Source organism: Mycteria americana, chromosome 3, assembly GCF_035582795.1.
Source record: "Mycteria americana isolate JAX WOST 10 ecotype Jacksonville Zoo and Gardens chromosome 3, USCA_MyAme_1.0, whole genome shotgun sequence".
Taxonomy (NCBI): Eukaryota; Metazoa; Chordata; class Aves; order Ciconiiformes; family Ciconiidae; genus Mycteria; species Mycteria americana.
The window spans coordinates 45327893-45354629 of record NC_134367.1 but is presented as its reverse complement, the minus strand read 5'-3'; the positions used below and the strand labels follow the sequence as shown (position 1 = coordinate 45354629).

Here is a 26737-nt window from a genome sequence, read left to right as displayed (position 1 = left end):
GCATGTTTTATACATGGATTATGAAATGACCCATGTTACATCATAATTTTTGTGTAATATGATATAGCTGACTTAAGGAGGATGGTGAAGCTTTGGGGCTTAGTTTCCATTCTGTTGTCCACAGGGCAGTGCTGTCTGGTGACTTTACTGTTGTTTTCCCTGCAATATTTTACTCTTACTGACCTGTTTCTTCTGGGCCATCTTGTTGCCCAGCTGCTTCCTGTGTTTTTCTGCCAGATCCTTCTCTTGGTTGATTTCATATATAATTTCTAGTTGCTAGTCACTTTAGTTGGCCAGTGAGAATATTTTATCCTAATCTAGTTTGCAGCCCTCTGGTTGCATGGGTCAGGTCAGCTGGCCAAGCAGATCAAGTCAAGAAAGCAAAAGGGAAACAGGCTTTCAGATCCAGCGCTCAGATTTAACAGGAATAATTGCTGTTGTAGCCTAAGTAGGCTGAGGCTGAAGCATAGAACTACAGAATAATTGAAACTGGAAGAGACCTCAGGAGGTCGCGAGGGCCAACGCTCTGCTCAGCGCTGAGCCAGATTGAAAGTTAGATGAGGTTGCTCAGGATCCTATCCACTTGAGTTTTGAATATCCCAAAGGATGGAGATTCTGCAGCCTCTGTGGGTAACCTGTTCCAGTGTTTGACCACTCTCACTATGATTTTTTTTTTTTTTTGTCCTAAGGCCTAGTTGAAGTCACCCATACTGTAGTTTGTGTGCATTGTCCCTTGTCCTTTGCTGTGAACCTCCAAGAAGAATCTGGTTCTTGTGCTCATTAAAAACAACAGATTTTTTTCAGATGCTTAAGAACACGCTTTCTGTCAGGAATATATATAACTTTTGCCAAACACATAAAAAACAATCCTCTTCCAGCCAGTCTTGCAGGCCTTATTCAATAGCGTGCTGATCAAATCAGTTGAATTACTTTTTTTTTATGTGGGCAAAATAAAAATCTTTTGCTAGCCTTGCTTTTTGAAACAGATGAGGTGTTTGAAATTTATCCTTTCTTTCTCCCACATGGTCATGCATTGTATTTTCCAGCAGATGCCTGCCTCATTATGTGCAGTGAATGGATGCTTGTGGTTTAGGAGGTAAACCTAAGTCTTCAGTCTGAGCTTCTGGAAGCTAACTATCTAGTCCTATGATTTTTTTTCAACCTCATTAGGTGCATGGACCCCTGCATAACAAATGTAAACCCACTGATAATAGGCTACCTTTCAGGGATCTGTTAAAAATAATCTGTGGAGGACTATGGTGACACTGAGGTAGTCTCAACTAGCCTTCCAGGCATTTGTACAGTCAATGGAGAAAAATAAGCTTGTCCAGAAAGTGGTTTATCCCGTGTATGGCTGAATTACTTGCTCAGTGTCTCTCTGCTTTGTATCCTGAAAGTCTCAATGGCTCTTCTAGCCTTGCTATGTGGCTTTTAGGACAGCTACATTTAGGCAAGGTTAACCCTTAGTGAGCACCTTTGCCATCCTTTATTTTCTTGTCATTATTCAATATATGGTCACGTGCCTTATTTACAACCATTCTGAATGCTTAATAATTAACTTTAATGTGTGTTTCTTCTGTGGTGGTGTTCATCCCTATAATATCTCAGTTCTTCAGGAACATTAAACTATCTTCATTACCTCACTATTTTGTGCAAGATATCTCCTCATTTTAAAAACAGGAAAAAGGAAGAAAAGTGATAGGAAAAAGTTCACAAAGAAGAGGTGTTCAGTTCGGGTTGCTTTGGGCACAAGGGGAAAACTTTGCAACAAAGGGGGAGAAAAAGCGTGTATTTTTTATGCAAAATAATAATCCTGTCTTTCTAAAGCTCTCTTAGCTAGAACTTCAAAACCTGATACTACTTAGAAATGGTTATTGCTACAAGTTTTCTGCATCAGTAGTGTAATTCACAAAATTATCCCTTTCAAAGGATTGTACAAGGTTCATTGTGTATAATGATAGAAAAGAGAGTATGATCTTATGAAAAAGAGATGACTTTTTTGTCAAAGACTTGAAAAGTAATTTGAAAACACATATAATATGTTGATTAAATTCTTATCTTCAGTAGATAATACTCCAACAAGCCTTTCATTACTTGATCATTTTGATTTAGACTCTTCTGTCAGTTGTCACTTCTGAATTCTCTCTAGACATTTTTCTGGAGTCCTACATGATATTTGTGGATGTGTTTAGAAATACATGCACATAATGTATTAGTGATATTTTGATTCTTGTATCACTGACTGTATGTGTATATGTTTTTGCATATATAAACTCCAAAGTGCAGATAATGATTTCAAACTGTATTTGTACCCAAATTTCCTGTGCTTCCTCTTACTACCAAAATGATTTTCAGAAACAAAGTAAAAAAATCTCCAAACCAAAATCTAAACTTCCCACATCTAGCTGAAGACATGCCATGAAACATTGAAGGAATGTGTGTTATATTTGCACTTCCATTCTCTCAAAAATGCACACATGCACACTGGTACCCCAGACCTTTGTATGCTTGTATTGGGTACTCTGGAAAAAATTACGTGTAGCCTGGAGAGGAACTACCTGTTTATTTTTTGACCAAAATCAGCTGGGTAGCAGTGTGGCCTCCTACCTCTTACCTTATTTCTGATTTGAAGGGTTCATGAGTTGGTAGAGCCAAGAAGTTAATTCCCTCTTTCTCACTACTGAATTCATTCAGCATATGTGCTCAGGTTCCAAGTATGTCATTTATGATAAGGAGGTGACATTTGAAAGAAATTTGGCAATATTTAATACTGACTCAGAAAGGCATGTTCAGAGTATTTATAACAGGGAGAGGTTGTACTATGCTTTTCTGGTATTGGGACATCTGCATCTGCCATAAGAAATTTCCATTGCATTTATTACGATGACAGAGACAGGGCTGAGTGCATTTGCTGACTGAAATTAAGAGCCTTTTCCCTCCCCATTTCCTTCATTTTAAGATAAGAGGCAAGTTCTGACTGCATTCATCTTTTCTGGAAATATCAAATCAAAGCATGAAAACTCAGGTAATAGCACTTCTGCTGTTAAACTGCTAGATCCAAATGAACTGGATTAAATGTGTGTTTTCAAGGCCACCACAAATAATAGACTTGAAAAAGCGTCTCCACGGTACACTGGCTGTATGGTGATACACTTTGAGCTATTATCAGCAAGGCTGAAAATGTAATAGTCCCCTGTTCTCCCTGGTTTCTCCACTGTTTTCAAAGTCTATCTCTGTTCCTGGGTGTGCAGCTATTCAAATAATTAACCAGATTCTTAATTTCTTGATGACAGTATAAATGAATACGAATTAGGCATTGGCTCAGGGACTGATCAGTCACTTCGGTGTTCTTCCAAGATTTTGCACTTCTAAAACGATGAGGAAGACGGATGATCTTGATTCCGTTATGGTGTTTTGTGGCTCCTGGCAAGCTCCAGAGCACGCTGAGGATCCCAGCATCCTAACTCTGGGAAGGGGGGGCCTAGTGGATCACTCCTGGGGTAGGCTGGTGTGAGCTGTTAACAGGGCAATTTCTGTAGTTTTCTGAAACTACAGAATTGTGGAATGCACCTATTAAGCATTATGCAGCTCTTCTATAGAAGCATACATCTGAATCAGTTGTTCAGGGAGTATGGATGTATGCATACCGATGTAGGCACATAGAGGTATGGAGTTCATAAGAAATAAGATAATTAAAATAGATATCTGAAACGGTTTAGATAAATTTGCTTTCCAGAAATGCATGTTCTGTTTGACTGCTGACTAAGCTTATGTGATTACTTCAAAGCTGTGTTGAAATTAGGTGAGATCAGTCTCAGCCCTAGTAGGAAGAAAATGTGTCTGTGAGGAAAACCAGATGCTAATAAGGAAACAGACTTCCTTAAGGTCTTAAGTTGAGGCTTCATATTGATGAGCACTTACTAAAGTTGCCAGACATTGCCAAAAACCCTATCCAATTCACTACGCAGCCAGTCTGGGGACTGCAACACCACTGTGTTCTAAGTATTTCAGAGAGCTGTCATCTACATTGCGAAAAAGATTAAACTCGGTCTTTGAAAATGTTTTCCAAAATTTATGTAATCAACTGTATGTATCAGTTGATTAACAGCCTGTTTCCTGAGAACTTGCTGTGGTCACTCATATAATATATATATGATTGAACATATAAGTGATTTTAGACTAGTGTTTGTGAATTTGACCTATTTCTTCCCTCACCTGGGAGAAAAGACACGAAGAACTGTCATTGCTTCTGTCTGATATGGTCAGCCTGCTTCTTTCTTGGAACCAACCACCACTAAAGCATCTGAGAAATGTTGGTTGTAGTCAACAGTCAGGTGGGACTTGTTTGAGGGAAGCATCAGGTGTCTAGAGTAAATGCTACTGTATTTAGTACTTCCTAGAGGGATGCTAGCCAATGAATAGCAGTGAGAAACACCACTCAGTTCCTCACCTGAGGAGACTCCTGATTTCTGAAAGCTCAAATCTCTCTTCAGTTCTGTCAGCAGGTCAGGCAGTATGGACTTCTATGCCACCACTGTACAGTAGTCAGGCAAAGCTATGCAGGTTTATCACTGAAATGGTTGACTGCATGGCAAAATCATTCTGTGGATTAAAGACTGGCTTGCTGTTGATGGGTCTTTGTGAGATGTAGGCAATGAGGAAGTTGTTCCGCTCTACATAACTGATTAATTTGCCTGTTAGATAAGAACTGAATTTCCTTTGCCAGATTGGAGTTTCCAAATTCAGGCAAAATGGCATACGGTTAAGATGCATTCTGCCATTTTAAGTTGTATCCGTTCATCCTGGTGGTAGAAGGCTTGATGTTATCCAGTTGCATCTTAGCTTGGCTGTGGCATTGGGGAATTGCTAGTTACACTCCAATCTCTGAATCGGCTTTCCTGAATATTTTGGATTTGCGATTTTTATGCTCTTAACAATGTTTAAGTGTTGCTGTTGGGGACTGGATTTTTATTTTACTTTGTACAGATGATATTTATAGTTTTCAATGCAAAAACCTGAAGAGTAAGTATTTTTAAGACAAGTGGCTCTACTTTGTAGTGTGATTAATTTTCATAGGGTTTTTCTGGCTGCCATTGGTAGCATTGCATCCCAGGTCTTTCAAATTACTTCTCTTAGAAAAGTTTTAAGAGAACTGACCTTGTGCAGTTCTGAAGGCTCCTTCAGCTGGGCATGGTGGAACAAAGATGAGAGAAACGTTTTCATTTCCGAAACTCTTGGTGGAATATGATATACAAGATCTCTTCCTCTCAGAGCCAGGACTTAGATCTTCAGCAGCTTTGCTTAGGACTGCAGTGTCAGGAAAGAGATGCTGTTGTAACACCTAGAAGTTGAAAAGCCTGTATGCCATTCTCAGTATGTGAATCACTTATTCAAGCTAGAGCAGGGAGAGTTTGCATGTGTGTTAAGAACATTATTGCCTTTCCAGATTCATTTATATGCTCACTAATCATGATGACTGTGTGCTGTTTAAAATATAAATGTTTTTGAGCCTATTTCCGGTGTACAGGAGGATATGGTTTGGGAATTTAGCTTTCTGCAGCCAGATGGATTATAGTGTTGCTAAGGAAACAGACTATAAATGAAGTGGCAGCTGAGTGTCCCTAGAACATCAGACTGCTTGAAGCTGGTATTTTAAACTCATTTAGGTGGGTAGATAAATTGATGATGCGATGAGAAGTAAATTTCCTGTATTTTACGGTCCGTTAATTTTCATTGCTTTGTTAGTATTTACAAAAGGTACCTTAAATTCCCACTGGGACCACCTGGTGTGTGGCTCACTGAACAAAAATTTGCTATTAAAATTAGAAAATGGACAAAAGCTGTACAGTAAAGCAGGTCTTTAAATAATCATTAAAATAATCATTAAAACTACTGCTCAGTAGATAACAGAATAACAAAGACCTGGCAGCAGTATGGACCTGCTGAAAAACAGACTAGGAAGTAAGCTAAGATTATTCAAAGTACATGGGAAAGATTAGAGCTACTATGGACCTGGTGAAGTTACAGATTTTGAACTTCATGTATAACCTGTTTAACATCTATATTATACCTATTTGATTTGCATATATGAAGTTGCTCATAGCAAGTTAATTGAATTGCGTTTTGATAGTTGCTCTGCCCAAGAAGAGACCTTGGCTCTTTTTTCTAATGCTTTTGCTGAAAATACCTAAAGCCACTGTATCAGGTTTCCAAACCAGAGTTATTGACTGATACAACAGGATTTTTTTTTTTTTCTTCCCACAGAGAAGGGCAAGCATAGCTGAGCCATTCTAGCTAAGCATGTGGCTATAGGGATAAAGACTTGAGCCCAGAGGACAGACAGGAACCACTGTCATTGGTAAGATGGACTGACTGGACAAGGAGAAGGCAGGAAGAATTCTGAACAGCCAGAAATACCTGCAAACCTTAGACTTTTAAAAGGGTATAGATGGGATGTGGATCTTCCCCCTCCCACTTCTCAAGGTCTCCAGTGTAAGAGGTAAAGTAACATGCTTATTTCGTGTTGCTTGCTTTACTCCTAAGTGCCTTGTGTTTCTGCAGTTAAAGTCCCTTCTTTGCAGCTTGATGGGCTTGGAAATTCTTAAGTACTAGAGAAGATAATGGTATCCATGTTCTCAGCATTGTGTGAGTTGTGGTTTAAGATAAAAGGAATGACTAGACTGTATCTAGATGTGATATATTTAGAATTGCACCCACTTCCAAGATAAAATTGGTGATAGCAGATAGATGGATGGTGAAGGGCAGCACAAAAACCTAATGCAAGAGTCTGCTCTGCTGTTTTGAAGTTGTATCCCATGCATATGAGGGTGTGAATTCAAGCACATGAGTAAGTGGTTATGTCTTTATTCAGACATATTATTTATGGGGCATATCTACTCAAAATGAGATTGTCATGGACTGAATATGCATGAGTTTCACAGGTTATATTTGCTTAAGAAGAAAAGGAATAAAAGCAGGCTGGGAGGAGAACAGGCAATGGTTGAGTCTGTAGAGCTTCAGAAACTTGCCTTAGCTACTTCTGTAACAAAAAGAGGAGATCTGTGAAAAGGTCTTTGTAAGACTGAAAATTATAAGAACTTGCCAAACAAAGATAGCTTGTGAGCTAAATATGGAATGGAAGGCCAAGGAGGGATTTAAAGCATATACAGGTGGTTGGTAGAATTGCCATTCTATGTTTTCTGAACTGAAATGAAACTGTTTTCAGTAAAACATATTCTGGAAAATGAGTCCATGTTCCAGCAGTGTTAAACTTCTTCAACATGCAGCATTTAAACTGTTATTTAGAGGACACTGGGGAGAACTGTTTCTGGTCTTTTCAGCCAGGTAGGCGACAGAGGTCATTGTGGAGATGGCATTAAGTGCACTATCACCTTTCCCTCCGTGGTTGTCATATGACTGGATGTATTGCATTGATGTGAGTACTGTTGGTCTACAGATGGATCAGGATCTGCCACTGTCTTATCACTGGAAACAGTAGCCAGGAGCAGACTACAGCTGTCACAGTATGTAAATCGTTACTTTTCCTCCTTAATTGCCCCTTTGCTGAGGGACTTTAGGATTGAGTCAGTTTAATTGTTGTGGTGGCTGTTTGCTTCCTGAAGGATGCCTTGCATCTTTCCTGAAAGTCTCTTTCTCATCTTCTGACAAGCTGTATTCCCGTTGTATGGTGGAAGGAGCTGTAGAACCCATGAGAAAGCTGGCAACAAAGCACGCTGTGCATCAGATTAACTGTTGCTGCAAAGTGCCCATAGGAAAGGTATAGTAGGAAGAAGAGAGCAAGACAGATGAAAATGTTGTGAAGGATTAATTGTGGCTCTTGAACTGTTGGTTGAGCCTGGATGAGAAATATTTTGAGGGAACTAAAGTAAATGTACTGTACTGTAGCCAGGTGTGCTGGAACAAGTCTTGTTAAAGTGCATCTTTTTTGTGTAAACAAAATAATGATGTATAAACAAACAGTTTTGGCTTTTATTGGAGAGATTTTGTAGAAATATCTTAAATTCAACAAGATTTTCAATGGAAAAAACAATAATGATTTGATAGGCAAAAAATTCTATAGAAGTTATTTTCAGCCAGCTCTGTGAGTGTAAAGGAGCTGCTAACAGAAGCTTGACTATTAGGTCTGGAGTAGGAAAGTGGTTTTGATAGAAATAAAGAGAAAATAATCAGATGATTAGACAAAAATACTTAACTTTAAATCAATCCCAGAGAAAGGCGGGAAAAAAAAAATTTTGTTGTCAGTCATGACATCCTAATACAGAATCCTTTAAAATGACCTGCAAACCTTCCCCAGTAGTTTGAAACCTTTTTTTTTTTCTTCTGTCTTGGAAATACAGGAAGAACATAACTTCTGATTTTGTATGTGTTCTTTTTGATGTCTTGTGCTGAATAATGTTAATTTTAACAATGAACAATATTTCAGGATTTATAGAGATTTATAGAGAGCACAGAGGCAAGGGTTTCATTTTCTGGTCTCTTATGATGGATATCATTACAACTTGTTTTCCTATAAATCTAGCCCATAACTTTCAGTTGTTACTGACTTTTGTGTGTTTCAGTGTTTTAAAAAATCTATACAAGTCTCTTGGTCTGAATTTTTCAGTGGTTGCTGAGTAGTTGCAATCAAATTAGAAATTATGTGTTAACGTTTATTATTCTATTTAGTTGTCCTGCATGCAAGGTGATAAATTTCATGTGGTATTTTGTCAGAATCAGTTTCATATAGAAACTGAGACCAAATAAACTTCTCTGTAACTGAGGAAACGCTTTGATATTATTTGCAAAATGAGTTAATTGAGCATACTTTACCAGCTTTCAGTTAAGTAGGGAAATATGATCTTGAGCTACCAAAGTGGAAGACAACATGAGTTAATATGCGACTTCTTGCTGGTGAGGTAATACTTCGCTTTCTACATTTGGGGGGTTTTGGGTTGGTTTTTTTTGTGGTTGTTTGTTTGTTTGTGGGGGTTTTTTGTTTGTTCGGGCGGGGTGGAGTTGTGGTTTGGTGTTCCCCCCTGCCCCTGAGGTGTGTGTTTTGTTGTTGTTGATTGATTGTTTTTTTAAAAATAATAAATAATTGTTTTTTTAAAAATAACGTGAAAATCCCTCACTTTTATTACTGAAGGAGCTTTTCCATGGAAACAAACCTTTCTTAAATATGAGGTTAGTCAACTGGGAACTGCTGTAACTCTGTCCATGTGAGACATTTGATTTGGCCTACTATTTGTTTAACAGTTCCCAAGTAGCACAAAACCACTGAGTATTGCAAAATCACTTCAATTAACTGTGAAGTTATTTGTAACCTTTAAGTAAGGTACTTAAAAAGATTGTTCCTACAAAGGATTTGAATCCTTCAGTTGATAAGTGTATTTGTTTGCTTTGCATTGTTATAAAAAAAAAAAACTAACAGAAAAAATTGAAATAGTGATCTCTTGTATTACATTAAAACAAAACAATGTGCTTTAAAAATCGCCAGATTGACTCATTTAAATATTTTTGGCTTGCAAAGTTAATCATTTTTCAAATCATTTTTTTAGCTGTTTGTGATGTGTGTTCCAAGCCCTGCCTGTCACACCTGTACAGAAATTGTTAGTGCCTTATTGCATAGGGTCTGAACATCTGTAATATGTCATCTCACCCTGAGAGTTGTCCAAATGGAAACTCTCAATTTAACTGTCTTTTTTAATCTCTAGTATTAACAGATTTCTCATTAGGATTGTTTCTCAGAAACAATTGCTATCTTGAAAGTGTTATTCCAGTTGGCTGGCATGAGACAAAAAGTATTCTGAAGCTATTAAAATGATTAGATGACATGGATAACTATTAAGAAGTAGTTAGTTTATTTAGTCTCTGTTTTTACATTATGAAATGTAAGTTACTATTGTAACATGTAGCTGATTTTTAGTAGACTAATTTAGACTAACAACAAAGTATAGGGTAAATCTGGGGGAAAAAAATCAAAGGAACACAAACAACTGTTAGAGTATTTTGTTGCATTAAGCATTTTATTTTTGGTTTTGGCTGAATAGAGATGCTAATAAGTATTGAAAATACACACACACATGTGTGTATATGTAAAAGAAGAAAACAAAGTGTATAATGTAAACACATAAATACGCATATAAACTAAGTCTGTGTTTAGTTCTCAGCTAAATTTTACCCTTACAGCCTTTAAGTACTCTCAGAGCAGGATGCTGCAAGCAGCAACGTTTCTGTTGCTGAAATACGGTCACCTCATTTAACTTGCTACCAGCACCTCTTCTCTGTGAACCAAGTCCCAAGAAGTAAGACCCATTAACATCTGTATTACAGCAGCAAGACTCTTGGGCAGCAGCAGAATTTCGCTGTAGCATGAGCTGAATCCCTGTGGGAAAAGCAGAATCAGGGCTGATCCCTTTGCTCAGGGAACTAAACCAGATCCCAGGAACCTGTTGTGTGCAGCACACAGTGTGAAAAGAGTACAAATTCAGTCATTCTAATCACTTGTCCATTAGCATCCCTGCATCTTTTTAGAAAAAGATGAATTTTTGTTAAAATCAATTTTGCTTCAAAAAACAGATATGTTTTTGTGGGAGAGACAGCTTAAATTCCATCAATGTAGAATGCTGTCAATGATGGGGTTACCATTTTTATAAGATGAATTTTGTAAGTCCTTGCATTTTGGTAGAAGTTAATGTGCTAACAGCTGTTGTCAGAACTACTGACAAATAAGAAAATCCATCTTCCCCTGTTTTTAGCAGAAAGCAGTGCAATAGTGTATGTTGGGTGTACTGTACAAAGGAGGTAAGAGTGATGTAATACAAGGAGCCTTTAGATCTTTACCTTATGGTATATGAAGGTGAAACATCTTCACAGAACTCAGTCTTCCATTCAGAGAATATACTGGAGAAGTTGCTCTAGTTGAAAAGCCAACATAGCCTTAGGACAACTCTGTTAAAGCTTTCTGACTTGAAGCAGGCTTTTTGACTTGCCTATTGTCTTCTGATAGACTGACTTTTTGGTGAAGAAAGGAAGCTTTCAGTATTTCAGTTTATTTTTGCCCATGGTTTGACTTACTATCCCAAGAAAATGTTAAGAAGACTTGCTAAAAAATGGCCATGGAGTAGGTGCAACTAGATGTAGAGAGCTGTTGGTAAAGTACTTAACAAAAGTTATGACTCATTTGAAAAGCAATGGTATACTGAAAACATTTCATAATATTTTTGAGACCTTCTCTAGCCTGTTGCTAAGTCTTTAATGTAATCTGAATGCTTCTGGAAAACATTTTTAAGTTTAATGTTGTTTAAGATCCCTGTGATTTTAGTTCTGCTATTTTAGTTCTTTGGAAATGACAGTTGCTGGTTTGGGGAATCAAAATAGACCTAATAAGATGCAAATTCCTCTAAGATCATCAGTAATTACAAGTTTTCCACCGTTCTTGCTTATGGCACAGCACAGTCAAGAAATGTGAAGCTTTCAAATTGGCTTGCCACGGTCTGTTTTAGTCCAGAGCAATCCTTCTGCTTCAGGACTGGGGAGCTGGGTTCAGGAATGAGTGAGTGAATGATGAAGAGGTCAGGACTACCCTTTCAGTAGCTCTGCCAGCTCTAAATGCTGATATCATCAAGGTGTAATTCCACAAGTAGAGCTCTCTGCAGGTACAGGAATCCTTGCATTCAAATGTCATTGCAGGATCGTGAAGGGTTACAGAGCTTTTCCCCTCTGTTCTTATAAAAAAAAAAAAAAAGCCTGGCTAATCTGGCTAATCATTTGTCAGGGGTGGGGGGGGGTGGGGGGGGGGGTGGGGGGGGGAGGAATGTCATTTGGAAACGATGTTAACCCCTGATTGCCAACAGAAAGCTACCCAAAGCAGTCTCACCCAGTTAAGAGCAAGCTCTTCAAGGTACTCAAATTTAGTAAAATTTTCCAAATTGACTTTGAATAAGTGCTTTTATTTTTTTCCCTTCTTGGAGGTTTGAAGTAGAAGTTCATGTGATGTTTCTAGTTCATGGTGATGTTTTAGATGCTTTTCTAAATTGTTTTTAAAAGTCCTTTTAATGAGAGTTGGAAATACTTTCTATAAACACACAAGTAGAGAGAAGAAATGGTTTTTATGTCAGAGAATGTGCTTGTCTGGTGGGAAGATCTGACAGGTTTTCGCTGTATTCAATCCATCCAAGTTCCTGGCAGAGTATTCTGCCTGCTGGCAAACCTATTCACTTCTTTGACACTTCAGAAAGCCTAAGAGGGAAGATTAACAGTTTATAATGCTTACCTTGCTAAAGAGGGAACAAACCAAGTGGTGAAAGTCTATAATAATCTAATGGCTACATTTTATCTCTTTTATGCATAACTAAATCTGAAACTTGTATTTTTCCTTCCCACCTTGTTTTGTGGAACAAATGTAAAGATCAAATTTTTGTGCTAATGGAAAATAATTTGTATTAATAGATTGTCAGGGAAATCTTTCAGACACTGACTTCCATTCTGGCTAAATAATGGGTTTGGTCTGCAGAAGGCAGATTTCTCAGGAGTCGCCAGTCTGGCGAATCAGGCGTTATGTTTTGGGTGTTTGAAGTCCGTATTAAGTTGGTTGCATATGCAGAAACTCAGCACTCGAATGGTTGGAGGAACCACAAGATTATGAGTGGTCTTAAAGTACAGTTTGTTCTTATTGCTTCCCTTGTAGGAGGTCATTGTAAGCTCATTGGCTGGTCTGTCCTCCAACCGTCGTGTACAGCATTTACTTAGAAACTTGCTCCTGAAAGATCCTGACATCTTTAGCTCCAGTGTGGAGGTGACTTACAGATGTTCCAAAAGCTGCTTCTGGCAGAAATTAAAAGTTGTGTAGCCTTCTTAAAACCAGCATGTGAAAGTGTCTGTGTCCCACATCTTTGTTCTTTTGATTTTTATATATTAAAAATATTTATATATAAATCAGGTCACTGGGATCTTTTAGTGTGACATAAACTCAGCTTTCAAGGCTCACTGAAATTTTCTGGCTTCCTTCTGAGAGCATATGGAAAAGCTACATTGAAAATTTATGTGCTAAGTTAACAACAGGTATGTCATGATGGAATATGCAGCTTTTTAGCTATGTTAGGCCCAGTTTACAGAAATCATTTTAACTACTTGAGGCATAATAGCATTGTGTTGATGATTGATTGGTACGAAAGCATGTAAAGGAAGTGCTGAGATCCTGCATTGAAACTTTCATGGTTTATTCTTCCTCTCTAGAGCTGTTTTCTTGCCCTTTGCTTTTCCAATACTATTACACTGATATCTTTGCCATTTGGGGAAAATTTATTAATCTTCTTTATGATGTTCAGTAGCACCCTGTGGATTTAAATGACATGTTTTCTGAGAGGCTTTGGGGGTCTTATGATCAGGATCCTGATGTATTTTAATAGCTGCCATAAGTCTTACTGGATCTAACTGCTGTGTGCTTGTCTACAAATTAAAGAAATGCATCTGAATGAGATCTGAAACAACATGTTACTCCAGTCCTGGTAAATGTTAGTATTAAATGGTGAGATTCTTATGCTTCACAGGTGAGATAGCTGAGGATATCTTTGGCTTGATGCAACTTAGATGCCTTAGTCCTGCCTACGGTCTATACCTTCTGCAAGAAAGGGGCATGTGATCTGCCTTTTGTCAGGAGACACAGCGTTTTCTACCTCTCCCAATAAAAATAAAGTTTTATTACAGGAAAAACTTTTGCTATTCTGATCTTGTCCTGCCTTGTGTGTAAATATGTCATCAATATTTTTTTTTGGACAGGTTATTTGGAAAGGGAATACTTTGCTGAACAGAACACCACAAGATGACTTATGATTCCTGCTCTTCATGGGAGCCTGTCTGGATTGGTACGCTTTTTTTAAAATTATTTTTTTATTTGTCAACCTGACATGTAGTGATTGCATGTATAATTCGAAGGTCCACTTAAAATTTAGGAAGCTTCCAACTTGTTAGTTGTATGTTAATAACTAGGCAGAGACTATGAATTAAAAGAGTATGTTTACTGCTCTTCTAGGTACTACAGTATTCGGTTAGCTCTTCAGCATGAATGCGGTTAATATGACCATTGAACTAGTGGGAAAGTTAGAAGTTGGGGGAATATTGTGACAGTACTAGAAATGAACCTAGAACTGCGTAAGTCCTTTCACATGATCTACAAATTAAGAACATGATTTTTCCCAAGAGCTAAGAAAATAAAATTATTCTTTACTTTTTGCATATTTGTGGTTTAGAATAGTAATAATGATTCCCATGGCTGACATTTCTTGACAGTTAATGGCTCTCTGAATTAAGGACAGAAAGAAATATCCTCAAGAGGGCAATTAGTTGTACTTAATGACTCAGAGCAGAGGTGGCCGTTTCCCACAATACTTTCCTATGAAAATTGCTGCAGTAGTGTTTATAGAGTGGAAAAAAAGGAAAATTTCCTAAATTGAACTAATGCCTCTTGTGAATAGTTTTATGGGTCATCTACTCATGCAGTGTAGTTGATTAGTTTCAATTTAGGATATGTAAATAGGTATTAAAACTGAAAACTGCTAGTTCCTTTTAGGAGGAACAGTTAGGTGAGTAAGAACACTGTCCCTGCTGATTTGTGCTCTGACTCATTCTTTGCACTGGCTTTAGCAGAAAGGATTCCATTGCAATATGTTCCTGCTTCTGCTTAATGGCATAGGAAACAATGCTCTATTCGTATCGAGAGGGGAATATGTCCCGGGCTTCTTTGTACAATAATGGGGTGTCAGAGAGCTCATACTTGAGTATTTTCTGTCAACACAATTTTTTTTGAAAACAAAATAAGGCCATGGCCTTCATGTTTGTTGTTGACATTATCCTGTTTCCCCTAAGAATATTTTGCGCTTTTAATGTTTTTTATGTTGCAAAAATTGTTTTTGCCAAACTTTACCTTCAAAATAAAACCGTTGATGCTATAAAGCATGCAGAAGCTTCCCATTTGTGACCACTTAAAACATCCCCAAGAAACAGGATCACTGTACCAGGCATTGCTAGCTTCAGGTTTCTGAAGAAGAATGATTTCTATGTGCTGGACCAAATCTTGGTGCTGGGCAGCACTGAAAATATGCTTACTTTTAGCAGATAAATTTAATATATCATTGAACATTTTGGCAGCTGTTCATGGCATGTTCTGATCTGCATTAAACATAACTGTTATTATGGTACTGTTATGTTCCCTGTTTTGTCTATGTTGGAGTTACTGGTTTTGACTGATGTTGGCTTTGCATATAAGATATAATTTTTATTTCTGGTTGAGCATGCTATCCAAATTTTCAACGGAAACCTTTTAGCTTCAAAAGCTGTTAGAAACAGACGCCATAGTTCTAGCAATAATTATATTTGATGAATGAAATTTCTGTGGTATTTAGCTTTAAGTGTGTACTTCATTGAAATAATTGTGTCTATTACGTTCCATAAAAAGAAAGTTGTATATGAGTGAGAACCTTGCTTGAGAGAAAATGTGCATACCCAGTAATTTTCAGCACTGAAATGGAAAAAAGTGACTGTGTGAAGCTTTTTTGCATCTGAAAAGAATCAGTGAGAATACATGTTCCAAAAGTGAGAATGCTGTGACAAAAAGGTATCTGCCTCTTGCAGGAGTACTTTGACCATCAATAAGCATACCTATTTAAACTGCCAGAGCATGGTTGTCTTTTACAAGCTATGTGATTACCATTCTGCAATGACTCTGGCTTTGAAATTACAAGATCAGTCTTCCTCAAAGAGCAAGTGACGACTGACATGAAATTGCTGTGAAGTTATCTTATTGGTCCCTTTCTTTCAGCTTAAATTTCTATCCTTACATAATTTTGGGGAAGTTGGAAGGGTAAGAAGAGGGGTGGAGGCGCATGTTTAATAATCATGTGGATGCTTATGGTAGAAGCCCTTTAAGTAGAAAAAAAAAAAAAAAAGGGGGGGGGTGTGTGGAAATTTATATATATGACTGCTACAGAAGGGATTCTTTTGAATTTATTGGCTGAAATGCCAGTCACATTTACGAAGGATGATAGCCAAGAAAGAGCATAACTGACTTGCCTGCAGGTTAGGTAAGTGTAACTCCAAAACACATTTGAGCATGCAGATTCAGTATGCAGTGCACGGAGAGATTTCATACCTCAGAGTGACAGAGTACAGAGAAGGGTGCCGCCTGGAAACCATCAATCAGGAAGCAACGAGCACAGGAGCAACACTCAAGAGTTTCTTTCTACCTGAGTTCCAAAGCCTGCAGTCCGCTTATTAGGTTAGGTATCTTCTTTGTAATAGCTGATCACCACTCACTCTTTTGTCCTTCTTGAAAAGAGGATATGGCTGATGATTTATGCAACAGCCAAATGGCTAATGCTTGCTTCCCACTTTAAGTACTTGGCTAAGTCCAGGCAGCAGCTTGCATGAGGTCATTCTCCTCCTCTTCTCTTAACACTGTACAGAAAAGCATACAAGCTTCACACTGAGGGGAGAAAGCACAAAATAGGAGGTAGTTATTTGCGTAGAGAGCTGGGATGGTGAGAGAGCATACATGAGATTATTTTTCTTAGTCACTTTTTCTGGGTTTGTTAGGAATACTCTGTAGACAGCTATGAGTCCTTTGTCCTTTACTATATACTGGATGCTACTGGCTTGAGAAATGCAGAGTAGCACAGTCTTTTTGACTAAATTAAGGGTGCAGAACACTTTTGTGCTTACTCCCCTTGTCTGGTTCCTTCTGTTTAGAAGGACAATTGGTGATAAAGCAGTATTTTCTGGAACATTTGCAGGTTGGTTTTTTTTTTTAGAGCTTTTGATACACATTATCTAAGGCTCTGCTGAACTTCATAATTCAGAGTGTAAAGTTGTGTGGCATAAATATGTTTAAAGAGCTGTAAACTTAACCTAAGTGAGCCAATTCTGTTGTATATATTTGAAGTTAGTCAAGTAGCTGCATGTATGTGCTCAAAATGTCTGTATTCAAATCCAATGGCCCTGTACCCTTTGCAGTCAGCAGAGGGAGACAGGTGCTTCATGAAGGTGATTCACCTCTTCCTGACATGGACATCTGTATAAAGATCATGTGAAATGTGTCCTAAATTGCCTTCTAAATCCACAGAAGCTCTATGGCATCCACAGCACCCTGTGGCAAGTATTTTCACAATTAATTGTGAAATAATAATTTTGAGTTCTGGGCTCCTTAGTTCAAGAGAGACATGGACATACTGGAGAGAGTCTAGTGAAGGGCTACAAAGATGGTGAAGAGACTGGAGCATCTCTCCTGTGAGGAAAGGCTGAGAGAGCTGGAACTGTTCAGCCTGGAGCAGAGAAGGCTCAGGGGGATCTTATCAATGTATAGAAATACTTGTAGGGAAAGTGCAAAGAGGACAGGCTCTTTTCAGTGGTGCCCAGTGACAGGACCAGAGGCATTGGGCACCAGCTGAAACACAGGTACCACTTGAACATCAGGAAACACTTTCTTCCACTGTGAGGGTGACCAAGCACTGGCGCAGGTCACTCAGAGAGGTTGTGGAGTCTCCATCCTTGGAGATACTCAAAAGGCATCTAGACGTGGTCCTGGGCAACCGACTCTAGGTGGCCCTGCTTGAGCAGAGGGGTTGGACAAGATGACCTCCAGAGTTCCCTTCCAACCTCAGCTGTTCTGGGATTTTGTGATTCCTTTGGCTTTTCTTATTTTTGTATTATGAGAGACAGCAATCATTCACTTTCCCTGTGCCACTAATAATTCTGTAGACCTCTATGATACCTTTTTTCAGTCACTTTTGAATGGAGATCAGGTGGAGCAGAACTGAACATAGTACTGAAGATAGGAGGTACCATGGGATGTGTGTTATATCAGGTAGTGTGTATCAATATACAGTGCATGTAGATAGCTCCTGCTTTTCTTCTCTGTTTGCTAAAAATTCTGAACACTTGGTTGATGTTTTCATAGAGCAGACTATCAAAACTTGAAGATCTGTTTTTCTTCTGGGTGGTAATCATTGGTTTAGCATCTGTTACTGTGCAGATAACTTTTTTTCTATACATGCATAGCTTTACCTCTAGCAACACTGAATTTTATCTGGCAAGCTATTAGCTTGTCACTAACTGTCATGAAATTCCTCTGTACATCTTTATAGTTGACCTTTGTTTTTATTAAATTGCTCTGAAAAATAGTTCATGTTCATCATCAGCAAATGTTGTGGTTTCACATTTCCTTCTTCTCCCCTGTAGATTGAAGAGCTTGAACCCCAGTATAGATTTTCTTTGTAGGATCATTCTGGTGACCTTTTTTCACTGCAAAACTAACTGCTCCTTCTTTTGTTTCCTATTTTAAACTGATACTGTCTGTGAGAGGGCTTTACATTTATCTAATGGCAGATTAGTTTCTTTTAGAGCTTTGGTGGAGAGACCTTGTCAAAAACAATCAGAAATGCAAAAGTTACCTTTGCTGGCTTATTGCTTACAGAGCTCTAAAAGATACTGCCGTGGGGATCTAATTTTCTATACTCCATGATTTTAAATCCAGGATTATTTGTTGAATTTATGCTCTTTTGCAGTCCCTGCAGAACACTACAGCTTCCTTTCCTCTTCAGTGTTCTTCACTTGTGGAGTCATAAACCTCGGTGGAACTTTGGGTGAGATTTTCATGTTCATTGCTAAAATCCTTGCTTATTTATCCTGGAAGGGTGTGCTAACCTTTCTGCTGTTGGTTACAGATTTTATTCTAACAAATATGTTAAAGAAGACTAGTTAAGGAAAGGTTTATAGAGACCAAAGAAAGAAGAGTTTTGGCTACTATGTATGCTTTAGCCTGTAATTAACATTGAGGTTTTCTCTAGAAGAGTTAATGTAAAATAAAAATGAAAGGGAGAGAATGGAGAGAAAAGGAAAACCTAGAATAACGTTAACAGAATTTGGCATTTTTGCAAAATGTCAATGTACGTAGCTTAGTATACTCTTGCTGAGTTTAACAATCTTTGAAATATAATAGGATAAAATAGAAAATGATGACATTCCCTCCCATTCAAGCAGGACCCGACCTGAGCTGGCTTTGGTGCCAGTAACTCCACACAACACACCACCTCTCCTGTCCTGAGTGACCACCATAACAGATGGAGCCCAAAGTCATGGACTCAATGGACATTTGTGGACATTTTAAAGACATGGGTGGTCCATAGACTAAGGGAATTATATCTGTGTGTTGTATCAAAGGATGGGAAGGGGGGTAGTGGTTAATGAGGTTGTATTAGATAGTGTGGGATCTGAGCATGACGTAAATGGTATGGAATAAGGGGTGGAGAATGTGCTGGTTTTGGCTGGGATAGAGTTAATTTTCTTCACAGTAGCTAGTATGGGGCTATGGTTTGGATTTGTGCTGAAAACAGTGTGGATAATACAGAGATGTTCTCATTGTTACTGAGCAGTGCTTACACAGAGTCAAGGCCTTTGCTGCTTCTCACCCCACCCCACCAGCGAGTAGGCTGGGGGTGCACAAGGAGTTGGGAGGGGACACGGCTGGAACAGCTGACCCCAGCTGACCAAAGGGCTATTCCATACCATATGACATCATGCTCAGCATATAAAGCTAGGGGAAGGAGAAGGAAGCAGGGGATGTTCAGAGTGATGGCGTTTGTCTTCCAAGTAACCATTACGCGTGATGGAGCCCTGCTTTCCTGGAGATGGCTGAACACCTGCCTGCCCATGGGAAGGAGTGAATGAATTGCTTGTTTTGCTTTGCTTGTGTGCGCGGCTTTTGCTTTCCCTATTAAACTGTCTTGATCTCAACCCATGAGGTTTCTCACTTTTACTCTTCTGATTCTCTCCCCCGTCCCACTGGGGGGGAGTGAGCGAGCAAGCAGCTGTGTGGTGCTTAGTTGCTGGCTGGGTTTAAACCACAACACCTCTAGAAAGTGGAATTTGTATGACTCAATGAAATTAGGATGTTTATATCAATATCCCTTCATGATACCAGTGAAAATTAAAGGAGACAGAGAGGTTAATTGTTTGTCTTAGAAAAAAATGCTGAAGGTGATCTGGCACTGGAAATCATCTAGCGATATTGAGCTTGCAGATAGGAAAGGAATAGCTTTGTTATGGAAAGAGAGGAGCAGGTCATAGTGCTGATGTTCCTTGATGAATCCTTGGCAGCAGCCTGAGCAGGCTTGCATTCGGATCACTAGAAGTCCAAACTGGGGACATAGGTTAGACTTTGTTGTCTTACAGTTCATGTCTTTGTTGGTGAAGTATTATCCAGGGAAGAGTAAACTTTTGACCCTCCACGAAGCATGTGGTCCTTGTGTAAATTCGCAAAAGCATTCCTTCCTCCTTTCAGTTTTGCCTGATGTTGATACCAAACAACCTGCATAAATACTGTGGGCAGGTTTTGTGTTACCAAACATAAACTTGAGTTAGTAGCACAAGCTTGTCACCATGTGCAGAGATGGAGGAGATAGATTGCCCTCTGAAGATGCCTATATCCCTGTTCTGACTAAAAACATGAAAACAGCCTGAAGTGACTATTGCAGTCATCCAGAATGAATGAGGTGAATCCCACTTTAAGTTTCTGGCTATGGTGATCTGTTTTTTAAAAGGGCATAGAATCCTTCTGGTTTCCAGCTTGAGCAGATGCCAGTACTCTGGGAGTGTTTAATTTAATAGGCCAAGATAGAGGCGAGGAGTTCTATGAAGAGCTAGTACTGAAAAGAGACAACTCTCAACTCTTTTGCGTTTTATTTGTCTGTAAGGACAGTACATGTAATAATTCAATATATATAATAATAGTACAACAAGACAGTACACGTAAACTATAAAAGGAAATGTTGCATTGTATCAGCATAGTGATGAGGGAGGGAGTTCAGCAGAAAGTCTAAGGATTAGATTTATAGGGAAAAAGAGGGCACACACGGTTAAATTATGTGGGATACCAAGATGAATTAACAAAGACATGTCTAGACCAGTGAAAGCAGGAAAGCTTGCTGCAGGGGGAAGGGTTGTAGCAACTGAAGAAGAGTTAGTTTCCTGCACCTTGATGTGAATCAGTCACTAAACACAACAAATTGAGAAATACTTTCATCCTGTGGACAAGTTATATAATAGTTAATAAGAGGTTAAGATGTTTTACATGTTTTTCCTGAGGCATCTGCTGCTAATGACTGATGTGGAACCAAGGATTCTGTATTGTATAGGATAGCTGAGATAGGTAGGCTTTTCAGTGCCTACCAAACAGGCAGATAGGTGACGCTGATACTATTTAAGTTATTTGGAAATGTTATTAAAGTTTCCAGCTGTAGGCAGTTTAAAAACAAAATCATGAAGTTAGTTTAAAAATTATGAGATTTAAATAAACATACTGATTTGATTTATTCACTCTTAATCAGTAAAGTTTGTTTTCAAACACAAAAGTTTTCTGGTCCTGGTTATAGTAGAAAAAAGCTTGGTGGGTTGAGAGTCTTGTACAGTATTGGCAAGACTACAAGAGCAGGATCTATAATACGAGACTCCTGTGACTGGTGCTTAAGTAAATTTTGTTGACCTAAAGTGTAAATATGTATTAAGGATCCTTTTGTATTAAGGAAAGCGAAGCAATTGTTTGGTTCCCATTGGTTTCAGAGAGTCTTACTTTGTTTCTTTAAATTTGTTTCTTTCTTTTTCAGATGGAAATACTGATGTGAATTTAAGAACTTTGATGCTTTCAGACGTTGAATTTTGATTTGTTAAATGACCAGGAATAAAATACTGCCTGAACAAGATGAAATGCCTTGAAGACCTTTGGTTCTGCTTTCGTTTCTCCTGAAGCAATGGTTTTCTCAGCAATGTTGACGCTGGCCCACTCTGGGACCTCAAATGCTACTTTTATTGTTTATGAAAATGCCTATACGAATTTTACCACTCCCCAGTTCTTGCTTCGTAGTGGCACAACACAGCCATTGAGATATAGTTCAGGTGCCGTGCTCACCACTGAGAGAAGTACTTTTCTGGTAAACACTACAGCTATCCTGCCATCGCAAGAAGTTTTCAGGAGCTTGAGTTTGCCCCTCCAGATCATTCTTTCTGCTGCTATGATATTTATCCTGTTGGTTTCTTTCCTTGGAAACTTTGTTGTCTGCCTCATGGTCTACCAGAAGGCAGCTATGCGATCTGCAATTAACATCCTCTTAGCAAGCCTGGCTTTTGCAGACATGCTGCTGGCAGTGCTGAACATGCCTTTTGCTCTGATAACAATCATTACCACTCAGTGGATTTTCGGGGATATATTCTGCAGAGCCTCTGCCATGTTCTTCTGGCTTTTTGTCATAGAGGGGGTAGCCATTCTTCTTATTATTAGTATTGACCGATTTCTTATCATAGTTCAGAGGCAAGATAAACTGAACCCTTACCGTGCAAAGATTCTCATTGTGATTTCCTGGGCAGCATCCTTTGTTGTTGCTTTTCCGTTATCAGTAGGGAATCCTAATCTGCAGATACCCTCGAGAGCACCTCAGTGTGTTTTTGGCTACTCTACAAGCCCAGGTTACCGAGCCTATGTGATAGTTATCTTGCTAATTTCTTTTTTTATTCCATTCCTGGTAATGCTGTATTCTTTTATGGGCATACTCAACACCGTCCGTCACAATGCAGTTCGTATCCATAGCCACCCTGATAGCATATGCCTGAGCCAGGCCAGCAAACTTGGTCTCATGAGCTTACAGAGACCTTTTCAGATGAATATTGATATGAGCTTTAAAACTCGTGCCTTCACAACCATCTTGATTTTGTTCCTTGTCTTCATAGTCTGTTGGGCGCCCTTCACCACTTACAGCCTTATTGCCACATTCAACAGCCACTTCTACTACAAGCACAACTTTTTTGAGATAAGCACTTGGCTCCTTTGGCTCTGCTACCTCAAGTCTGCACTGAACCCACTGATTTACTACTGGAGGATTAAGAAGTTTCATGATGCATGCTTGGACTTGATGCCCAAATACTTCAAGTTTTTGCCACAGCTACCTGGCCATACAAGGCGGCGCATTCGACCCAGTGCCATCTATGTGTGTGGGGAGCATCGGTCGGTAGTGTGAAGCTGCAGTTGTTTGACAATGATTGTTGTTTTCTGGGATTATTTGTTTTTAGGCTTTAGGTTGAATTTTGTTTTGTTTAATATGGCTTCTTCATTGTGGCCATATCTTATAACTTGATTAAATTTTCCAGTACTCTCTGCAATTTTGGGAGGAAAGATAGAGGGAGGGAATGTGATTGGTTATAGTTGGGTTTACTACCAGAATACAATGTAAACAAAATAACAAATGTTACCTCTAGGATTCCATGGAAATCCATTCTTTTAAAAGAAAACTACATTTCTAACATTTTGTCAGGTTTATGCTTACTAGGCCTGCAATTGCATCTAATTGTAGGAACTTTTTATGCTGCTAAGATACGGTATATTTAGTTGGTGTAATTTTTCTGAAAAATGTTGCTGCTGTCTGCCAATATATTAGAGCCAAAAAGTCTCATTAAATTACTTCTATTTAATTTTAACAATGTTTCAGAAGTTTTCATGGTGACACTAGAAAACTTTTTTCTTTTTTTAATATTTCCATTAATATTTTTGTGCACTTTACAACATTTGCTATAGAAGTTGTTCATTGGAATATTTTGTTCTGTATCGAAGGGGTATTATTAATTATTATTATTATTTTTTGTTATATTGGTGAATTTCAATGAAAGACCCATGTAAGCTCTAGGAGGGCAATTTATGTTGGTATAGCTACATGTACAGTCATAAATTTGCTGGTTTTCTAACAATTGATCAAAAGTAACATTTGCTGGTTTTCTAACAATTGATCAAAAGTAACATTAACTGCTCAGTTATCAGGGGAGTTGGAAGGAGAAAATGGAAGAATGAAAGGGAAAGAAAGCAATGAAAATACCATGTCCTGAGGTTTAGGCTAACACAAGATTTAGAAAAATAGAGTTCCATGTGAAAATTGTCACAGGGGGAAAGGGTGGCTGTAGTTGTTACTTCAGGGTGTTACAAGCTATCCAAACCTGACGGTATGCCTGAAAACCTATCTGAAATTGTGACTTCTGGCCTACAATTTACACTGTGTTGCTATAATGCTGTTTCTGCTTGCAGCTCGTATAAGGCTAGGTGTGCTCAACACTGCTGAAATCATGCTGTCAGGCATTCGTTCAGATAGAATTAGATATAGTAGGGTAAATCAGCAAACAAATAGCACATGAACCATAGTTGAGGCTAGGGCTTGGTCTACATAGTAGTGACTGGGAAAAAAATCCTCAACTTGCTTGTTTTCCAGTTTAAGTATTAGACCAAAGCCATAAACTGGTAATAATGAATAACAGCTGGCCAGCAGAGTTTGCTAGGCATGTAAGTTAAATTCCCCTTTTCCCTCTGATACTACTTCACACTGATTTGTTCATTGCCCCTTTTCGTCTGTAGTGCCTGCTGCCTCAAGGGTTTACTCTGCTGTTCTCATCTATTAGGCATCAGCTTCTCTCCCTGAAATGCCAAACCACCTTTCTGATTAATGTCAGGCTGTCGCAGTACCTGCCTGGAAGGCAGAAAGGCAAAGGCTTTCCTTGATGATAGCGATCCAGACTCAGGTTTGTTTTTTTTTTTCATCAGCTAAATAAATATTTAGCTGATGAAAAAGGTAAGATAAGTAAAATTAAGACTTAGGTTTGGGCTTTGAAGTGAGATCCCCAGTTGCTCTGAGGCTGGGGAAGAATGCCTGAAGAATTTGTGTATCCTTGCAGTGGGCTTTTTGGGGCTGTCTGTGACTGAGTACAGGAGGATTAATGTACAACAAACTTATCAACCAGGGCTAGGGTTTGGGCTTCTCTTGCTTCCATCTCTCTTTCAGTACCCCAGAGCATGGGAACCTCGTCGTTGTTCTTGTACCCAAAGAGCAAATAATAGCAATTTTATCTATTTCTGCATAAATATTGAACTGCGTGTATGAAGGAAATGCCCTATACTGTGTGGATGTCCAGGGACTGCTTGCTTCCTGAGGCCAACTAAACCTTTACACCCCAGATTTTATTTAGGTCTTCAGTGAAGAACTAATTTAACAGTTATCTCTGTTCTTCTCATTGACAACTGTTGGTAAAAGTGTTGGCAATATTTGAATTTTAGGAGTATAAAAGGAACAATTTTGAATTTAGTAATTTCATTTTTCTAAAAAAGCTGCTAGCTGAGGTTGTGGGTTACATGTAAAGGCACCCAGGCAGTGGCAATGTTATTGATGTCTGTGCTTTCCATTCCTTGTCAACTTCACTGATGATGGTATGGATTTTTCTGATCAAAATGACAGGCAGTAAAGGAGTTCTGCTGTAAAACAGAGTGTTTTAGTGTGTCTTTGCAGTATAGCTTTTCTCAATTACATTTACATTGATAGTGGAAGCTTATGACCTGGTTAGTATGGATTTTCTGTTTCAGAGCTGTCATTCCTGTTTATCTCCGAAAGCAGCAAAATTGTGCTTAGAGCTAATGTGATAGAGTGAGAGCATAGGCTAAGATGGCAGGAACAGGTATTTTTGCTGTCTTCCAGAGCTATAATGTAAGGGGTTTGAATGAATGTCATAAACCATGGTAAGTCAAGAAGAAAAGAAGACGAGTAATACAGGAAAGTTAGTGAAATTGCGTTCTGGAAGAGGGAGGGGAAAACATTTTGTGGGTATTTCATAATCTCTGATCAGTACTGGCTGTGAAGTAGAAATTGCAAACATCAAAGAAAGTTAATTTGTCTTGATAATTTAGTGTTTGTTTACACTGACTGTAACAGGGTTTCTGCTCAGAGCTGCATCCACTGATACTTGGAGAAAGGAAACCCAAATCGTGTGGCGCAAATTCAGAGGTGACTTACATGGTGACGCAGTGTTCACACATACCAGTTTTAGAGGTGATCAGAGCATACAGTGAACAAAAGGGTGCTCAAAAAAAGAAACAAGGTGGCATAGAAGCATCCCCAGGGTAATTATGTGTTTACAGAACCATTTGGGCTATTGTGTCTAATACACTGTCTTTAGAGCAGTGCCTTGATAATTACAGCTGAAGTCCTAGGACCAAGTTGAAGACCGCTAAACTGCTCAGTCTTGCTGTCTGTGATCCTGCCAACATCAGCGTAACCTTGCTAACGTTTGTAATGTTAAAACGCATACATGTTGGCAGGATTGAGGCTACTGAGGCATTTTAGTGGGCTTGACCTTGACCGAGACCAAGGATTTTAAAAACTGAAATTGATCCTTCTTGATTCTACTGGGGAATTACAATTTTCTTCCTCTCCAGAAATGATAGTTGTTACTAAACTGTATTCCCTCATGTTACATTTTCAGAAATCTTTGGTATGGAGGACTGAAATGAATGTATTTTGAATTACGTTGCAGTTTAATTCATTCTGTCAAAGCATGCTGCTTGCACGAGTCTCGTTTGTACAAATCTATTGCTGAAATGAATCTTTTGTACTCAAAGTTGTGTATTTTTGACATTTCTTGTTACTCATGTAAAAATATTTATGTATATAGAGAAGAAAATTGTTTTGCCTCCTATTGCTTTCTGTTACTATTTTTTTCACTTGTATGCTTAATGCTTTCATATTTTCTTTTATTTGGGCATATGCATAAATAACTGCAAGATTTCAGTGGTCTTTCTGCAACTGTTTGAGATTTTTAATTCTCAAATCATTCAACAATGCCCTCCTTGAAAGAAATTTTGATTTATTTTTGTGTGAAAAATAAAAAT

General features: G+C 38.5%; 1 protein-coding gene across 5 annotated transcripts in view; it reads left to right on the top strand.

Moving 5' to 3' along the window:
* The window catches only part of GPR63 (G protein-coupled receptor 63), a 40463-nt gene extending 16665 nt beyond the window's left edge, over nucleotides 1-23798 (top strand). For 2 of the 5 annotated variants that reach the window (XM_075498411.1, XM_075498410.1), the window contains exons 2-5: nucleotides 6265-6499; nucleotides 13780-13865; nucleotides 18558-18635; nucleotides 21654-23798. In XM_075498411.1, coding sequence (XP_075354526.1) covers nucleotides 21798-23057 — 1260 coding nt within the window. In that variant the 5' untranslated portion in view covers nucleotides 6265-6499; nucleotides 13780-13865; nucleotides 18558-18635; nucleotides 21654-21797 and the 3' untranslated portion in view covers nucleotides 23058-23798. Of the gene's footprint in view, nucleotides 1-6264; nucleotides 6500-7225; nucleotides 7524-13779; nucleotides 13866-17007; nucleotides 17858-18557; nucleotides 18636-21653 lie in introns of those variants that run through there. The other 3 variants (XM_075498409.1, XM_075498407.1, XM_075498408.1) reach the window with 3 other exon arrangements.
* The last annotated feature ends 2939 nt before the right edge of the window (nucleotides 23799-26737 follow it).